Source organism: Haliaeetus albicilla, chromosome 26 (genome assembly GCF_947461875.1).
Source record: "Haliaeetus albicilla chromosome 26, bHalAlb1.1, whole genome shotgun sequence".
Taxonomy (NCBI): domain Eukaryota; kingdom Metazoa; phylum Chordata; class Aves; order Accipitriformes; family Accipitridae; genus Haliaeetus; species Haliaeetus albicilla.
Genome location: NC_091508.1, coordinates 11161305 through 11177814, shown reverse-complemented (window position 1 = coordinate 11177814; position 16510 = coordinate 11161305). Strand labels below are relative to the sequence as shown.

The 16510-nt window shown below is 50.0% G+C and overlaps 1 protein-coding gene across 1 annotated transcript; it reads right to left on the bottom strand.

Annotated features, from left to right (window-relative positions):
• Nucleotides 1-931: 931 nt before the first annotated feature.
• LOC104310400 (cholesterol 7-desaturase nvd) lies at nt 932-16256 on the bottom strand. Its single transcript, XM_069771035.1, is given in 8 exon segments — nt 932-2402; nt 3825-4001; nt 5852-5971; nt 6240-6365; nt 7859-8037; nt 10585-10773; nt 15890-16130; nt 16133-16256. Coding segments are annotated over 8 exon segments (1263 nt in total). The 5' UTR covers nt 16202-16256; the 3' UTR covers nt 932-2240.
• Between the last annotated feature and the right edge of the window lie 254 nt (nt 16257-16510).

Sequence of the window (16510 nt, the reverse complement as noted above, 5' to 3'; positions counted from 1 at the left end):
GTGATCTTCAACAATTTGCCTTCCTTAGAGTTTTGTTCATCCTGAGATCCTGTATGTGGAACACAGTGAGGAGCGGGGAGCAACAGCCCAGGTGTGCTGCAAGACAATTTAGTACTTTTGCATCTGTGTGTGGTGGCCATGTGCCCCCATGAACATGTGGGTGAACAGTATATCTTGACCCACATCATGTAATGTAACATCTCTGTCCTGTCTATAGTTGCGATTTCTGCTTCTTGCTGCTTCTTCATCACCCATCATGGTGAGGGCAGCTGCTCCCTAAGGAATGGGGTGGTGGGAGCCAAGGACTGTTCCACCACCCCTGAGCGGGATGGGCAGGGCAGGACCAGAGCTCATGGCCAGGCTCAACCAAGAGTCTAGATCATCAGGCAAGCTCGTGGTGATGAGGCAGGTCTGAGGTTCAAGCTGGGAAGTCAATCTGCAGCTCAGGGCTGGGATCTGGTAAGGGTAGCCAGGGTCAGACACAGCCCAGCAATTGGTGGGCAGATCCCCGGTCATGAAACAGGGTGGAGTTCAAGCTGGGAAGTCAGTCTGTGGTCAGAGGTCAGATCAACCAGGCATGGGCATGTCTGCGACAGCCGGAGACTTCCTACAGCATAGCTCAGGACAGGGACTGAAGGTCCAGAGCTGAGCTGAAATGGGGCTCCTGGGCCATGGGCAGGGAGTGGATGAATGCCCCAGGTGAGGCTGGTCAGGGCCACTAAGACATACTAGCACTCTTGGGTCCTTGAGAGGCTCAGGCTGTTGGGTTGGGCAATGCTCCCTGTCCAATCTCCTGCTGTCTCCTTAAGCTCCTTGCTGGAGATTACCTGTGGCTCCTGAAGCAGGACAGCGTGGGCGAGCTGCAGAATCACTTCTCCCCTGCAAAACCTCCCCACAAAACAGTGAAGAACAACAAATGGTGAACATGAGATCAGTTTTTAAAAAAAATTTAATAGTGACATATTGACAGTGGAATAGCCAGATGTGAAGGGCGAAGGCACAGCTTGCACACAGTTATCTGGGATGCTGCCAGGGTGGGTGATGGACTCTGCGCTGGCAGAGGACTGCGCTGGCGTGTTCCTGCTCCCGGTCCTGCTCTGGGTTAATGGTGAAGGAGGAACCAGAAGCCTCAGCAAAGTGAAGAATTCACAAGGCACAGGCAAGCGCACAGCGCATGAGAATGGCATCTACCAGCCTCCTTGGAAAGCTGGATTTGAGTATTTGCACTTGCTGGCTCTTGGCATACAGTAACTGCCAGAGTCCTGCTAACTATACACGTCAGGCTCTGCCCATGGAGATTACAGGTTTCTCTAGGGTATGCAGCAAGGCAGAATTTAGCCCTTTAATACAGAGTATGTAGGCACAAAGCACAGGAGAATCTAGTCCAGTTTTCATCAGATTTGCAGCCTGGTCTCCTTCTGTTAGCTTCATTTCTGATCACAGTGACAGTAAGTGATACCTATGGTCTTGCCATGAGACAAATTTTTACAGCCAACTATGTACCCAAGGTATTGCTGGAATCCAGGGACTACCAAAGCAGAATCTTATTCACATCCCTGACCTGCAGAGTAGTTGTCAGTCTAAATGATTTGGTCACCGGGATAGTCCCTCTTCTTCCCAACTAGGTGCAATAGCTTCATAAGGAATTGACTCATGCAAGAGCTCAGTAGGCTTGAGGAAGCCCACAGGTATAATAAGGACATGGTGGGCAGCTAAAACCCATGCTGCCCTGCCTGCTGCCAGAGAGAAGGAAGACGGCATATGTCTGTGGGCTTGGCAATCACACCCCTGATGCCATGCAGGCACCTGCCAAGGCTCCCCTGGAGAGCTGAAGCCTGCCCCAGCCAAGGTGATAGTGCAGAAGCAACAGCAGGCCTGGCTGGGAAAAGACACTTCAGGCAATAAAAGACCACATGAAAAACTTTCATATAACTACTCAAAACAATAGCAGCAGCAAGAGACAAGGGCACTTCAAAGACAGTTCTAGAAATCTGAAGTTCACGCTCAGCTCATACATTGCAGCACAGGTACAAGAGGAAGCATGTTACACCCTTCAGGCTTTGATGCCCCAAACACAGAAGGTAAAAGAGGGAGGATCGCCAGGGCTCAGGCTCTGCTCCCTGTGCCAGTGCCATATTTGTTATATTGATCATGCCTGCCCAGCAGCGCTGCCCACCAGCCAGGGTGGCAGGAGCCACCCAAGAGCCTCTGGCCACCTTTTGCAGCGGGCAGCAAGGTCCTCACCAGTCCAGGCCCTCCTTCTGTGCCAGGAGCCTCGCGCTCTTCTCGCTGTAGAACTGGGCGTACCAGCGCCGGTGCTTTTGGATGCTGGAGTCCTCTCTGACCAGCAGCAGCTTGGGCAGATACTGTTTGTTATTCCAGATGGTTATATCGCGCTCAAACTGGGGGAAGAAGGATGCTCTCATTCAGGTGGGGACGCTGAACCAGGAGTTTTGTGATCTACCTGCACAGTAGGTTTCTTTTTTAGCATTTCTCCCAAATGGCTGGCGTGGGACTGCTCGTGCTATTTGTAACTTGTAACGCTACAGCTCTGTCTGCAGTTAGCAGATGTTTAGCCCATCATAGATCCCGAATAAGAAGCTTTCAGCTTAGACTGCCTCTGTCATAGGAGGTACTGAAAAAGAAATGGATCTTGTGTAGGTAGGAGCTGCTCCACCTGAGATTTTTGATTCTTTGGGTAGCTCCAGCCAACCAGACCTTTATAAATTAAGCATCTGCATCTTAAACTCTGCCCACACACACACACACACACACATGCAGTAAGATTTATGGAGCTTTCCTCTGTGAAGAGGTCTCTGCAGAAATGAGTGCTGCTCATTCACGTTAGTAAGAATGCACAGTATTAAGCCACCTTTTATACAACAGGAGCTAGCACAGCCAAGTTTGATTTGGGGTAGGTTTTTGGCATCTGAAAATAATCTTCTGGCAATTTTTGCTGTCGTGCCAGTGAAACTCTCTCTGGTCAGACCAAACAGTTTCCAGACTTTGACCCCTGACAGAAGGGAATGAGATGAACTCTTCTGACTGCTTGAAGGGAGTTACAGGAGTGATGGAGTCAGCTTTCTGTTGGTAGTGCCAGCTGGTATAACAAGGAGTAACAACCACAGATTACAGGTTGAGAAGTTCAAAATGGATATTAAAATTAAAAATTAACAACGTGGGTAGAGCAATAATGGAATGGGCCACCCAAGGACCTGGAGAGATGGGGGCATTCTCCAAAGGAGGAGACCTCCAAGGCAATGCTTGACCTGAATTTGACAATAGTCTTGTCCCAACTAGGATATCGAATTGGAGACCTCCAGAGGGACCTTTCGCCACTTCCATGAATCTCTGTGGTAAGGACCTGGAAAACCTCTGTTGGGAGTTGCCCAATCTCATAATTGACAGCAGGAGGATTTCTTGGCTCAGTTCTCACCAAAGGAGATAGGATGACCTTAAAGCACCAGCCTGGGATGCTGGAAATCCAGATGCAGTTATTAGTTCCCTCAAAGACTTCTTGGGGAGCTTGGGAGAGGTTGCCTCATCCTTGTGCCCCTATTCCCCATCTGCAGGAGAGGGATAGCTCCTCTCCGCCACCCTCAACAAATGGCCCACTGCAGGGACCCTCTTTACTAAACCTCCAGTTTAGTTCTTTGGGCTACTAAAAGTGAAAGATCATACCAAGCACTGAAAGGATCTTGCCCATGAGTCCTTTGCTCCCACATATATCTGAGCCCATGTGGGCAACTGCTCTTCCCTCTCACACCTCCTAGCCACCAAGCTCTAGGGGACCACCTTTGGCTGCTCTTCTTCAGGGGCCTTACCTGTATACACTCTGCTCTCAGGATGAACTTGGGGATTATGGCCGGCATGTTCTTCTGGTAATAGATTTTGTGAACAACATTCTGCAGGAGAGGCTCCAGGGGAGTCACCGTCTGCAGGATGATCCCACGGCCCAGGAAAGCATGTTCAAAGATCAGGAAAACCAGCCCTGGCCCCACCTGCAGAGCAACGGAGCACCCTCAGGGAAAAGTCCCCAATGGACCAGCCCTCTGGTACAGCAGCTCCCACAGCTTGAGACCTGCTTGAGATGTCTTCTAGACCACGCTCAAGTCCCCCCTTACTCTGCCTTTTCATCAGATAATAGGCAAAAAGTCAAGCTACACCTCAGAGCCGAGAGTCACAGACTGCTTGCCAACAGTTAATGCTCTGCGGGCAGGGGAAATCCTGCAGAGCCATGCAGCCTGTATTTCCATGGGACATTCACAAATGTGTCAGGGCTGGATGGCTTTGCTGTGGGCCTATGGGAATTCATGGGGGTTTACAGTGCTCTACTGGTCCCAGAAAGTTTAAAATCTAATCTTTTAGGAAACACTTCCAAATTTTCACTTGGTCTTGTTGTTCGTCACTGAATTACCTTCAGGTCACGAACAGCCTTATTGGACTGTTGACACCAGTCCTGGGCTCCGGATCTCAGTTGCAGTGAATGCAATACAATATGGAGGTAATACAACATCCCTACTCCTGCCCTGGCTTTCTCCTTTGCAGCTACAACAGTCACATTAGGTTTTAGCTGAAATCAGGTTCAGCCTTTTAGCTTGCATGACATGAAGTACTTGTTCTCTGCTCTTTGACTTACATTCAGACACGCAGATGCATGTTCATACATGTAGTTCTTTGAAGCAGTGCAGATATTGCTGGGGGTTTTGGCTACTTTATTTACTACTCCTTTAATGTTTGGTTGGGTACAAACTCTTTGAAAGGTTATTTTAATGTCTTTTTTCTCCTGTTCATTGATATCAGTGCTAAATAGCACGTATCTAAGAATTGAACAGAGATACAATCAACATCCATTTTGTGATAATTCCCTAACTGCATCAAGAGCTATCCCTTATCAAAGTTTTGTATCATGACTTGTTTTGCTATTGTTCTGAATCTGTAATATGGGAATTAGGTCAAATGCCTTCAAAAATGTACTAGAACAAAGTTACTAGTTCTATAAGGCAAGCTTAACATTTCATCAAAAAAAGTCCCCAAAACCACAAGCAAAAATGAAAGTGAGAACATCTAGTTCCCATTGATTCATGTTTAATGGCATTATTTGTATTTTCCTTTAATTCTTTATCAATTTGTGTCAACTACTTTATTATCTCATTCAGGGCGGATCTTGGGCTACAAGACACACTGTGTCTGATTTTTGGAAGTGGAGAGGGGAAAGAGAAGTATGATTAATAAACATGTTCCCAAAACAAAAAAACCCCAACCAACCAACCAACCAAAAAACACAGGAGAGGAAAAAAATAAGAAAATGAGCAAACTTTCAATTGCAGAAGGAGCTCTTGACATTAGTATGAATTTATTTCTTTAGTGTAAATGTTGGTAAACTGACAAATCTTTGTGCTTTCCAGAAAGTTGTCTGAAAACCTCTGAGGTCTTTGGATCACGCAGATCAACATCCTCAAAGTGTTTCTTACTGTATATTGAGTGCTCCCTACACCTTTCCCAGGCACGTTTGCCATGGACTGAAATGGTTCACACTTCTGTATTGTAAAGAGCTGTGACAAAGCCGTGTGAAGGTCCCTTGGGATTGTCACCAGTGTTTGCGCAGCTACTAGCTATTTATTTTTTTTTAATCTGTTTTGTGGGGACAGTAGCCTTTAGGAACCCTCCCTTTTCTCTGTGCTGCCCAGCTGTGGAGCAGCCCCAATGCCAATGTGTAGTTTTGGCCCGTGTGCCTGATGCACTTGGTAGGAAAGGCTACACTGGGCAGGATAGGCAAGGACTCATTTAGCCTTTTGGGTGACAAAGCCCTTCAGCTCAGGGTGCTGGTGGTCACCAGCGCGGGACACACCTGCCTGGCTGAAGCCATCAAATCCATCAAGGAGATGTGCTTCCCAAAGATGGTTGTGGTGTGTTGAACCAGCAGCTGGGAGCAATGCTTGTTGGGCTCTGGCTCTGGCCGCCACTCCGCCTGGAGGGATGGAGAAGGATTAGCTCAGTCTGAGAGGTGGGGAGTGCAGGCTGAGGGTGAGATAGTGACAAAAGCTGGCTGTGAAGAACATCTACAGATGAGCACAGATGAGGGAGTGCAGACAAAACCCTCAGAGACACAGAAAAGAGACTGGACCTGAAGATGGGGGGAGGCAGCAGAGGGGATGAGGTGGGACTGATGCTTTGAGGCAGAAAGGGTTTGAAAGACTTCAGCCTCCTCATGGCTAAGAGGGGAGGTAGGGTCTTACCTTCCAGATATGCTTCATGAAATCCCACAGCTTGGACCTTGTGTATCTCAGATCAGATCCGCCCAGAATAGCTGGTCCATGGAGAAATGCCAGGTGAGCCGTGTCAGCCGCGTTCTCGGGGATTTCCTGCCATTGGGGAACAATTTGCCATTGGTGAGAGCTGACTTGGCTGTGAGCTGCCTGTACTTAACAGCAATGTTGCAATAGCACCAGCGTGGCTGCAGTACAGCCCAGCACATCACTCCGAGCACAGCAGAGATGCTCGCAGGTCCATGACACAGCAAGAAGCAACTGAGTGCATGGAGGAAGGGGCCTCAGCACAGACTGACCTGGGACCAGTTCTGAACTAGTGTATAAGAATAATTTAAACATGAAGCTTAGAAAATTCACAGTTCATTTTAAGCTCAAAGGAGTCTATGCATGTTAAATTCTGCAGCTGCACAAGCTGGAACTCCAAGTCAGTCCTTCCTTTGGCCCTGTAATCATAACGAATAAAGCATTTTTATGTTTGTGCTCCTAGACTAGTTTTCACATGCTTTTAAACCTTTAAACCCCACCAGCCTGCCCACAATATGTCACTTTTTGAGAAATTTTAATGGCTTTATTACTCAAATATACCAGCTTTCCACCAGCTTGGCAAGTAGCACGGACTGGCCCCAGTATAGACCTGTGTACAGTGGCTTGCACTGCAAAGCAGACGTGAAATAAATATTACTATTCCATCAATCTCCCAAATTCTCCCTGCTTCTCACATCTCCTCTGCACACTCCCAGAGCTGTATCTCCTATGTCTCATGCACGTTCTTAATTTCTTCTGATAATTCTCCGTTCCTTTCTAACCCGCTCACCTTAGTCATGATTTAGTCAGCAGGCAGGCACTGCCTTTGGAGAGACGCGCACTCTAGATTAAGGGTCATTTTTGTCACTGATTTTTACAAACAGAAGTGTTCTGCTCAGCAGCAAGCATATAAAAAATCTCCCAAGGACCTCCAGGGATTGCCCAGTTTCAAAACTGCTGCTGCCTCCCATTGCTTTCCCAGAGGAGCCTCCACCTGCACCTGCTCCCTCCGAGGACCACGGCCGTGGTCCCTTCTGTTTAGTGCCACAGAACGGTTCCCCTTTTCCGGATTCATTTCCACTGAGATGCGATTGAGGCAACAGCCATTTTGTTCTTTGTGGCACATTTGTCAGTGTATGATGGTGATTATGAAGATTAACAGCAAAATAACTGTGTGTTTCCATTTCAGTGATTGATGAGTTGAAAAGCTTCCTGACGCCAAGTGCCGCAATTCTTAGAGAATCTTTTTTTAAATTACATCAGTTATAAGTCAAAGCAAATTAACAGATTCCTTTTAAGTACCCAGAACATCTGTTCTCTACTTGAGAAGCTCATGATCCGTGTTTGGGGAACATATGCCATATTCTCGGTATACAACACAGGGATGTATTTCTAGGTCTGAGGTCCGCCAGCAGCAGTGATGCCACTGAGCACAGGCAGGGCCTGGTTAATTGGGAGGAGATATCCCTGAACAAGTTAACTTGGGAGGAGATGTCCCTGAACTGGACTACAGGAGAGGAGCCAGGAGTGAACATGCCCCACGGAGGGAGTGGGCTCCCTACCTGGATGTGTGCATCAACCAAGTGCTCCGTCTGCCCACGGAACACCCACTCTTTGGTGGTGATCTCGCGCTGCTCGGGCACTGCCCATGTTGGACTGATCCCTTCGCAGTGGTGCCAGACCAGCAGCATCCCATTCACCTTGCAGGACGGCCAGGTCCGGACCCTCGCAAAATCTGGCACTGTGAAGGACAGAAAGGAATCGGTTAAAAGCGGCATCTCGAAGGCTGATGCTGGCACTAAGGGTCACCTCGTCCTGAACCACAGCTCAGAGATCATCTTTATGGGAGATATTCATGTGGCACAGACTCTCTGGTGACACTTTTCCAGCTTTCAGGCTGTTGAAGGAGGACAGCAGCTTCTGAAGTTCACAAAAGAGAGTTTGCTTAAATCAGTTTTATTTCAGTTGGGTGTTTTGCGTAAGTTTTTTAAGGAAGAAACATGGCTGGCTGCTCTGCAGCCTCTTTTGCTGATCTTAAAACTGTTGAAATAAGTAAATGCCTGCTGCATCACTGGACCCTCCTCAAGTTTCAATGATCTAAAAGGAGATGCTTTTAGTTATAGATGTGCACAGAGTAAAAGCCACCTCCAACTCTCGAGTTCAAGTCATTCTCTGTTACAATACTGCAGTATCATGTGTTACTTTAAGAATATATCTGCACTCTTTCCAGTGGAATGAATTTTGGCATTTATATTTACCCAGTTGTCAGAAAAAGTAGCTTCTACTGGATTGGAAGGCTTTTGCCTCTATTACTTTTCATTTGCAAACAAGCACAGAGGATAGCGCTTCCTTATTATTCAGCCTTGTACAGTCACGTGGGAGGTGAAATAGTAAGAGAAATTATGTTTCTCTTTTAGTCAATGAAGATCAGAGGGGGCAGGAGGAGACCATCACCGTGATTTCTGATTGAAAAAATCTGGTGCTTTGGGTGGGATGCATCTCTTTAAATTTTAAAGAGGTCTTCAGCTACCCCCATGCAGACATAAAATCATGGAATCATTTAGGTTGGAAAAGGCCTTTCAGATCATCAGGTCCAACCATTAACCCAACACTGCTAAGTCCACCACTAAACCATGGCCCTAAGCAGCACATCTACACATCTTTTAAACACCTCCAGGGATGGTGACTCAACCACTTCCCTGGGCAGCCTGTTCCAATGCTTGGTAACCCTTTCAGTGAAGGAATTTTTCCTCATATCCAATCTAAACCTCCCCTGGCGCAACTTGAGGACATTTCCTCTTGTCCTATCGCTTGTTACTTGGGAGAAGAGACTGACCCCCACCTCGCTACAACCTCCTTTCAGGTAGTTGTAGAGAGCAATAAGGTCTCCCCTCAGCCTCCTTTTCTCCAGGCTAAACAAGCCCAGTTGCCTCAGCTGCTCCTCATAAGACTTGTGCTCTAGACCCTTCACCAGCTTCATCTAGCCCCACGTCAGGGTCTGTGGCTCTGCTTGGCTGTTGGTCCCCTGCAAGCCCGGTGCTGGACAAGCTGCCCATCCGAGCTCTCCAAAATCCCTCTCCGCCAAAGTGACCTGCATGAGCACAGATGGCTTTTAAATCTGTTTAAATGAACCTGACCCATTTGGGCTGTATGGGAGCAGGGCAGCTGTCTGCAGTTTTGTTCTTTTAATATGATCACAATGGCTCTGAATACAGCCGTTTCAGATGAAATAATGCATCTTGGCAAGTGTTTGTGTATGTCCAGAATATTCATTCTCATTTTGTGATGAAACACACCATCGATCATTACTTGGAACCAAATTTTCATTTGAATGCAGCTCCTGACTGAGTACATATGGGAAAAAAAATAGAGTATTAATCTTTTTTTCTGAAAATAACACACACACACACACAAAAAGAAATGCTGTTTGGTGAGATCTAGAAATTGTTTATCTTATCCAATATAGACGGAATGTCTCTCTCACTTTGGGAAAAATAGTCTGTTTAGTAGAAAGACTGACTTTTGCTGCTAATCAACGTTTTCGTTGCTATCCCAATCAATCCCAATCAGAGAAAGTTGAACTTTGCAGGAAAATAACTAAGAAGCACAAGCCAAAACAAAATTCAAGATAAGTCTGTCTGCTGGTTTCAGCCACATCTAGAATTGGTGATTTAAAATAATCCGTGGAGCCAGATCAAGTAAGTGTTACATGTGAACTTTAAGTAAGATATTTAACTAAGATTTAAGATAAGTCAATGCAAACCATATCTAAAAAGTATGCAACAAGCTTTCCTGGATTCCAACCAAAAGTTCCCTTCAAGCCTTAAAAGCAGAAAAAATTGCTATTGAGAGACTATTCTGTCATGCTAATGCGACAGATTTAAGTACTGACATGGTATAAACTGTCACTGTAGACTACAGAATCATTTCTAAAACCCAATATCTCCTCAGGATCCATCTGGGCTGGTGCAATGGATGACTTAGAGTTAAAAATCTTCTTTTATACTCTGCTTGCTGAATGCAGGAGTTGTAGGACTATCAAAATTGAGAAGGGTGGTTATTTAACTAAAGTCCTGGTTACCGTCTAACATAGGAAAGGCCACTGGAACATTATACCCCAACATGGACAACCCAGGAGGAAAATTAGAGTGCTGCATGAACTAGGGGAGCAGGATAGAGGGTGAGTTATTACGAAGACCACTTTTCCTTAATGAAGTAGCTTTTAGTGAGGACACACAGGGAACTGCCATTTCTGCGGATGCTTTCTGCTGATTTGGGGGATGTTCACCTTTTTCAGCATATGGGATGCTGATGCATTTTCCATCTTCTCCTTGAAACTGCCAGCCGTGAAATGGGCATTCGATGCAACTGCCCATGACGCGCCCGCCAGCGGCAAGGTTAGCCCCGAGGTGAGGGCAGTAAGCGTCAACCACGTAGGCTTGGCCATCCTGGGTGCGAAACGCGGCGAGCTGTTCTCCTGCAGAAATATGAGGTTATGAAGGTGTAAAAACAACATCCCCAGATAAGGGGGGGTCAGGTAATACACACATTGCTCGGCCTCTTCTGAACAGGCAGCAACGAGTGGGCCTTTTACCCAATGTTGCAGGCATCTGCCTGTGCAAAGACATGCAGAAATAACCTGCTAAAAATTAATACTGGAGGTTTTCTTTCCTTTCTGGTGGAAGATCACTGGCAGAACAGAAACAGGGCTGTTCCGGAGAAGCTATTTAACCACGAGATGGCACCAGGCAGCTGCCAGAGCCGGGACCTGTGCTGCTGCCCAGGACCGTAGGCAGGAGAGCCCTGCCAGGCAGCAGCTCCCTCCCAGGCAGCCTGCGGGCAGGAGGCATTTGCTGACTGCAAAAAGGGCCGTGCAAAATTGGGATGGCAGCTGCTGTAGCAAATGCTTAGGGTGTGGTGGCCGTCAGCTCGCTGCCAAGGTTTAAAAGACATCCCAGAGCAGCAAGACGACCCGTCACACCCCTTGTTTGGCATGCAGCGTGTCGGCACCTTGCAGAGCCAGGCAGCTGCCTGGTGGCCCAAGGGGCTGCTGTGGCACAGAAACGTCCCTGCTGAAGGGCATTGTTTTGCTCCAGGCAGGGGGAGCGTAATTTCTCCTGGTCATCTCTAAATCCTCATGGCTCTGACCCTCAGCCCTGGTTTTTGAGCTCGCGGAGCCTGTTTCAGCTGCAGGATAAAAGGTGCATTCACAAAAATGTTTAAAGATTTAGCATGCTTCCCCTGCTAAGGGAAAGATACACAGAGAAGAGCAATAGCTGCATTTAAAGAGAACTCCATTCCCATCTGTTTGCCTGAGATGTGTAGAGGAGAGCGCACAGGCTCATGCATTTCAGGAATCCCTGGTAATGGTAGCTGGAAGGAGAAGCCCTTCCTCTGTTTGCTCTTGAACTCACACGACAGCTCAGCAGCAAACCGCTTCCTCAGGCAGGGATGGCCAGATGCTGCGAGCCAGAGCACTGACTCCTCCTCGGCAAAAGGAACTTTTCTGATGAAGCGAAGGGAAGCCCCTGACTCTGGTCTGCACCACATGGGGAATGGAGAGTCAGTGCTGGAGTGGCTGGGGCCGTATTGCCCTGGCACTCAGACTTGCTTTTCTCCCTTGCTGGGCCTTATTCCTTGTGCTCGGTGACACAATGTGAGGTTTGCCCTGCTAGGATCTGTCCCTGATCAGTTCTGGGATCACTCTCTTCCTCCCCACCCACAGTGTTATAATAACTTGCAGAATTAACTTGCAAAGTCAGCAAAACTTAACAAATTTTGAAATAATTGGTATGAAGAAATGCATTACCTTAGACATGCCCCAAGGTCATCATGTAAACTTAAGCAGAGTTAAAATATGTGCAGCGTGTATAACTGAGAACATATTCATTAGGAATAGATAATGGCAGATTAGTCAACACTGGATGAGAATCAAGTAAAGACCCTGTCCTTGCCTTACCTTGCTTAATTTTAACACTAAAATCAACACCCACTTGCGCATAATGAGTATGTAAATGTGAAACCACCTCAGTATAATGAACTGGACAAGAGCATGACATGCTCAAAAGATCTTTTCATTATATAAGTTTGTGTAGCCTATCACAATTTTTGTTGTATGTGTTTCCTTGTAACAAAATTGTATAAAAACCTCAACCTTCCTCTCTAAAGATGCACAGGTATTCGGAGACCTGGCACCCTATACTGCAGTATAGCAATAAAGACAAATATCTCAATTCGATGTGTTGATTGGCTTACTGCACACTGGGTGAAACAACCCAGATTTTGGGACAACACCCAGGTAGCACCGCGTTAGCTGAGCAAGGAACTATTAAAATGAAGACACAGCCAGTACCTGGGCTATAGCCGTAGATCTGGTCATGGCAGTACTCCACCCAGTTGTGCAAGGCAACCACGGCTGGATGGCATGCCACAGTATTATCTAAATAAATGCTCTTCCTGGAGGGACTGGATAGGTGCCAGGTGCTTTCCTGGCCCAGCACAGAGCTGCTCCGAGGGTGCTGCAGCACTGCAGACCTGCCAGCGTCCACATCCCCACCAGCGGCTCAGGGGAGAGGGGCTGTTCATCGGTGATCTGGCCTGAAAGCAAAGCTAGACATACTCCAGTGTCCTCTCAAGTCATGTCCTGGTTGGAAGGGGACACAGCTGGTCTGGGAGCTTAGAAGCACTTGGGGGCTGTTCATGCAGATGTGGCTACTGAGTTAAAGGCCAGGTCCTCTCTTCCATACTGTGCTTCAGATTATGCATACATATATTCCGATTTCATCAGCTTGTGAAATCTGATCATTACAGCAGTTGCTGTAACTTAAAGCTCAACTAGTGAGAAATAAGGCCAAACTAAACTTTGGGAGCCAAGGTTTCTCTGTATGTTTCCAGACAGCCACACTGATGACAAGTGACAGAGTGTGAGCTATCCCACACACAAGCACTTTCCTTGATTGAGGTTTTGTGGTCTGGGAAAAGAAAAGGAAACCCTGCAAACTTTCCCAGCCTTCGAGCCTAGGAAGGATTATTTAAGATATCTGGCAGAAATGAGTGGTACTCCAGTGCCTGGAGATCCCTCCTTACCCAGGACACCTGGCTCTGTTGTCCCTGCAGTCTTTCTGGAAGACTCCCACACATCTGCTGGCAGCAGGCACAGGGGAATGGAGTCACGGAGGTGCAGATCCTTCCCCCTGTCCCAGGTAACAGGGATTCATTCTGAAGCATTAGCATTTTCTTCTATCTCTAACCTGCCTCTCTACCTGACCTGAGGTTCAGGGTGAAAGGGGGAAGGCAGGGAAAGGTTTTCTGCCTGTTGTGAGAGGTGCTGCAGGTTCACCAGGAGCAGAAGCATTGAAACACAGGAGCAGCATTGGATGGGTCAGACCAGAGCACTTGGAGCCCGGGGTGTCCCAGCCACGTGTGCCAAGGAGCAGCCCTGCAGCCTGGTGCTTTGCCCACCACTGTTTTAAGACAGTTTTACTCCAAGGAGGTCCCACCTCTAGAACTTTCCTTCATACAGGCCACCTGGAGCTTTTCTGCCTTGAAGATCTGAAGCAGTGCCCATGGCCAGACCCTTGCTGGGCTGCCCAAACACCTCACCCAGGACTCCTGAGTGAGTGTTGCTTTTGCCTCCAGGCTTTGCACTCTGGACCCAGCAGAGCCAGAGGAGAAGCTGATCTTTGCTCTGGCTTGTGCATCAAATCTGATGCCTCTCCACATGGGAGGACAGTATCCTGGCCTAAGATATACTGAAAATCTCTGTCGCAGGTGAGTTATTAAATCAGTATTAGCCACTTAATGATGTTTTCCTATTAAATTAGCCTATTTTTTTTATGGAAAACAAACAGCAATTGTAGCGAGAATAGCACATGGGACATAAAGAGGCCCAAGGCCACCATGCAGTTCTGGGCGCTTGGCTGGGAATGCAGAGTCTGGGAGAGAGCAGCTCAGAGGACCTGTTCTGGGGTCCTCTCCTGTGCAGGAGCCTCATGGGGGTCTGAGCACCTTCCCTGCAGCAAGCACCCAGCCAGCAGTGCTGCGCAGTGCCCTGCAGATCAGAGCAGCTCTCACTCCACTTCCACAATCTCAGGAGAGAATGAGGCTTTCCTGTACGCTCAGTGCCATGTTTTGGAAGGTGTCTTCTCCCAAAGGATGAGTCTTGCAGGGACTGAGCCAAGTGATTTTTGTTCTTTCATCTCCTCTGGCTCACTGCCTCTAGAGCAGGGCTGCATTTCCAGGCTATGCTCAGAGGCTCCAAAATAAGCTAGATATATCCACAAACCTGGAGGCTACAGGTTGTTTAACTGCCTTATTCACTGATAATCTTCCTGGCACTGGTACACTACTGTCACTGTGCCACTAGAAGTGATTTTACCTGCACGTTTCAGCCAGACCCCGAGGACTGGGTGCCAGGAACCAGGTTTCAGGCAGACAACCAATGGAGTCATAACAGACAGGCTGGTGGAGGCTCTCTAGGATGTGTATATTGAATTACATAGGTCCCATTATACAAAAAAAACCCAAACCAAACAACTTCAAGGAAGAGGATGGCTCTTGAAAACAGAAAAAATCCCACACTTTCACCACTGAATCTGAGGATTTCAATGCAGAAACATCCCTTCTGATGAGGAAGGCACCAGCACAAGTCCAAAACCATCTTCAAGGCAAAGGGACCCTGGACTAGCAGAGCACCCCTCTGGATGTGGCTGTGAGGCCCCATTCCAATGTCCCCAGGACATGGGGACATGCAGGCAGCAATGCCTGGGAGAGCCCAGGCAGCGAGATGCTCCAGTGTCCCAGCAAGGAGCCCAGACAGGAGAGCCCTGCACACTTCACCGAGCCTGTGCCATGATGTCCCCAGTGCCCTACTCAATGCCCATGCAAAAGCCCAGGCTGTGACACCCTTGGTGCCCTTATGTGGGTGCTGGCTGGTCTACTCTGAAAGGGGTGCTGGGGGCAGAGTTGTCGCAGTGCCACAGCAGAGCCCCCAGGCAGGGATGGCCTGGCAGGGATGCCCTGTACACTGGCAAGGAGCCCCGGTGGGTACACTGCAAGTGCCCCACCGCAGGTGCTGGCTGGGATGCCCCAGTGCCCCAGTAGGATGCTCAGTGAGGACGGACCGGTGCCCTGGTGAGGATACCCGTGTGAGGATGAACCAGTGCCTCAGTGGGGGGGGGGCTGGGCAGGGACGTCCCTGCGCCCCAGCAGGAACACCCGGGCAGGGACGCCCTGGTGCCCCGGCGGGGATGTCGGTGCAGGGACGCCCTGGTGCCCCGGCGGGGATGCCGGCTGGGATGAGCCAGTGCCCCAGCACGGGCGCTGGCCTGCACGCCTCAGTGCCCCGCAGAGGCACCCGGGCGGGGACGCCCCGGAGCCGCGGCAGCGTGCCCGGGGGGGGGATGCCCGATTCCCCCGCGGTATCCGGGGCGGGGGTGCCCGTTTCCGCAGCGGGGATGCCCGGGCGGCGGTCCCCGATTCCCCAGCGGGGAAGCCCCGCGCAACCGGCCGGGATCCCGAGCCTCGCCGCCCCCGTTGCCCGGGCAGGGGTCGGGCGCGCCCCTCGGGGCTGCGGCGGCTTGGCGCTCACTCACCGAGCAGGGCGAGGCTGCGGACGGCGCCGCGGGGCAGCTGCGCGGAGTCGAGCAGGCGGTACCAGCCGTTGGGGAAGGCCGGCGGCAGGGCGCCGGGGCGGCGGGCGCGGCGAGCAGCCTGCCTGCGGCTCAGCCCGGGAGCCGGCAGGTAGCCCACCTGCCCGGGGCCGCGCCGCAGCGCCAGCGGCCGGGAGCAGCCCAGCAGCAGCAGGACGAGGAGGAGGAGGAAGAGGAGGAGGAGGGGACGGGGAGGGGGAGGAAGAGCAGCACCCCGCGCTCCGGCCCCGCCGCGCCGCACCACCCGTTCCCCATAGCGCGCCCGGCCCCGGCGCCGCCGCCCCTTATAGCGCGCCCGGCGCCGCCCGGGGAGGCGCTCCGGGGGGGGACGGGACGGGACGGGACGGGACTCCCCCACCCCGGGGACCCCCCGGGCATCCCCGGCTGCCTCCCGCGCTGCGGCGGTGGGAGCGCGGGCGGAGCCCCGCTGCTTGGCCCCGGGGGGGGCTGCGACCCGGCACAGCAGGAGGTCGGGGGACGAGGAGAGGCTGGGCCGCGGAGGGGGTTGCTTCGTCTGGGGAAAGGGAGGAAAATTACGGGGGCGAGGGGGGGCGTCCAACTGCA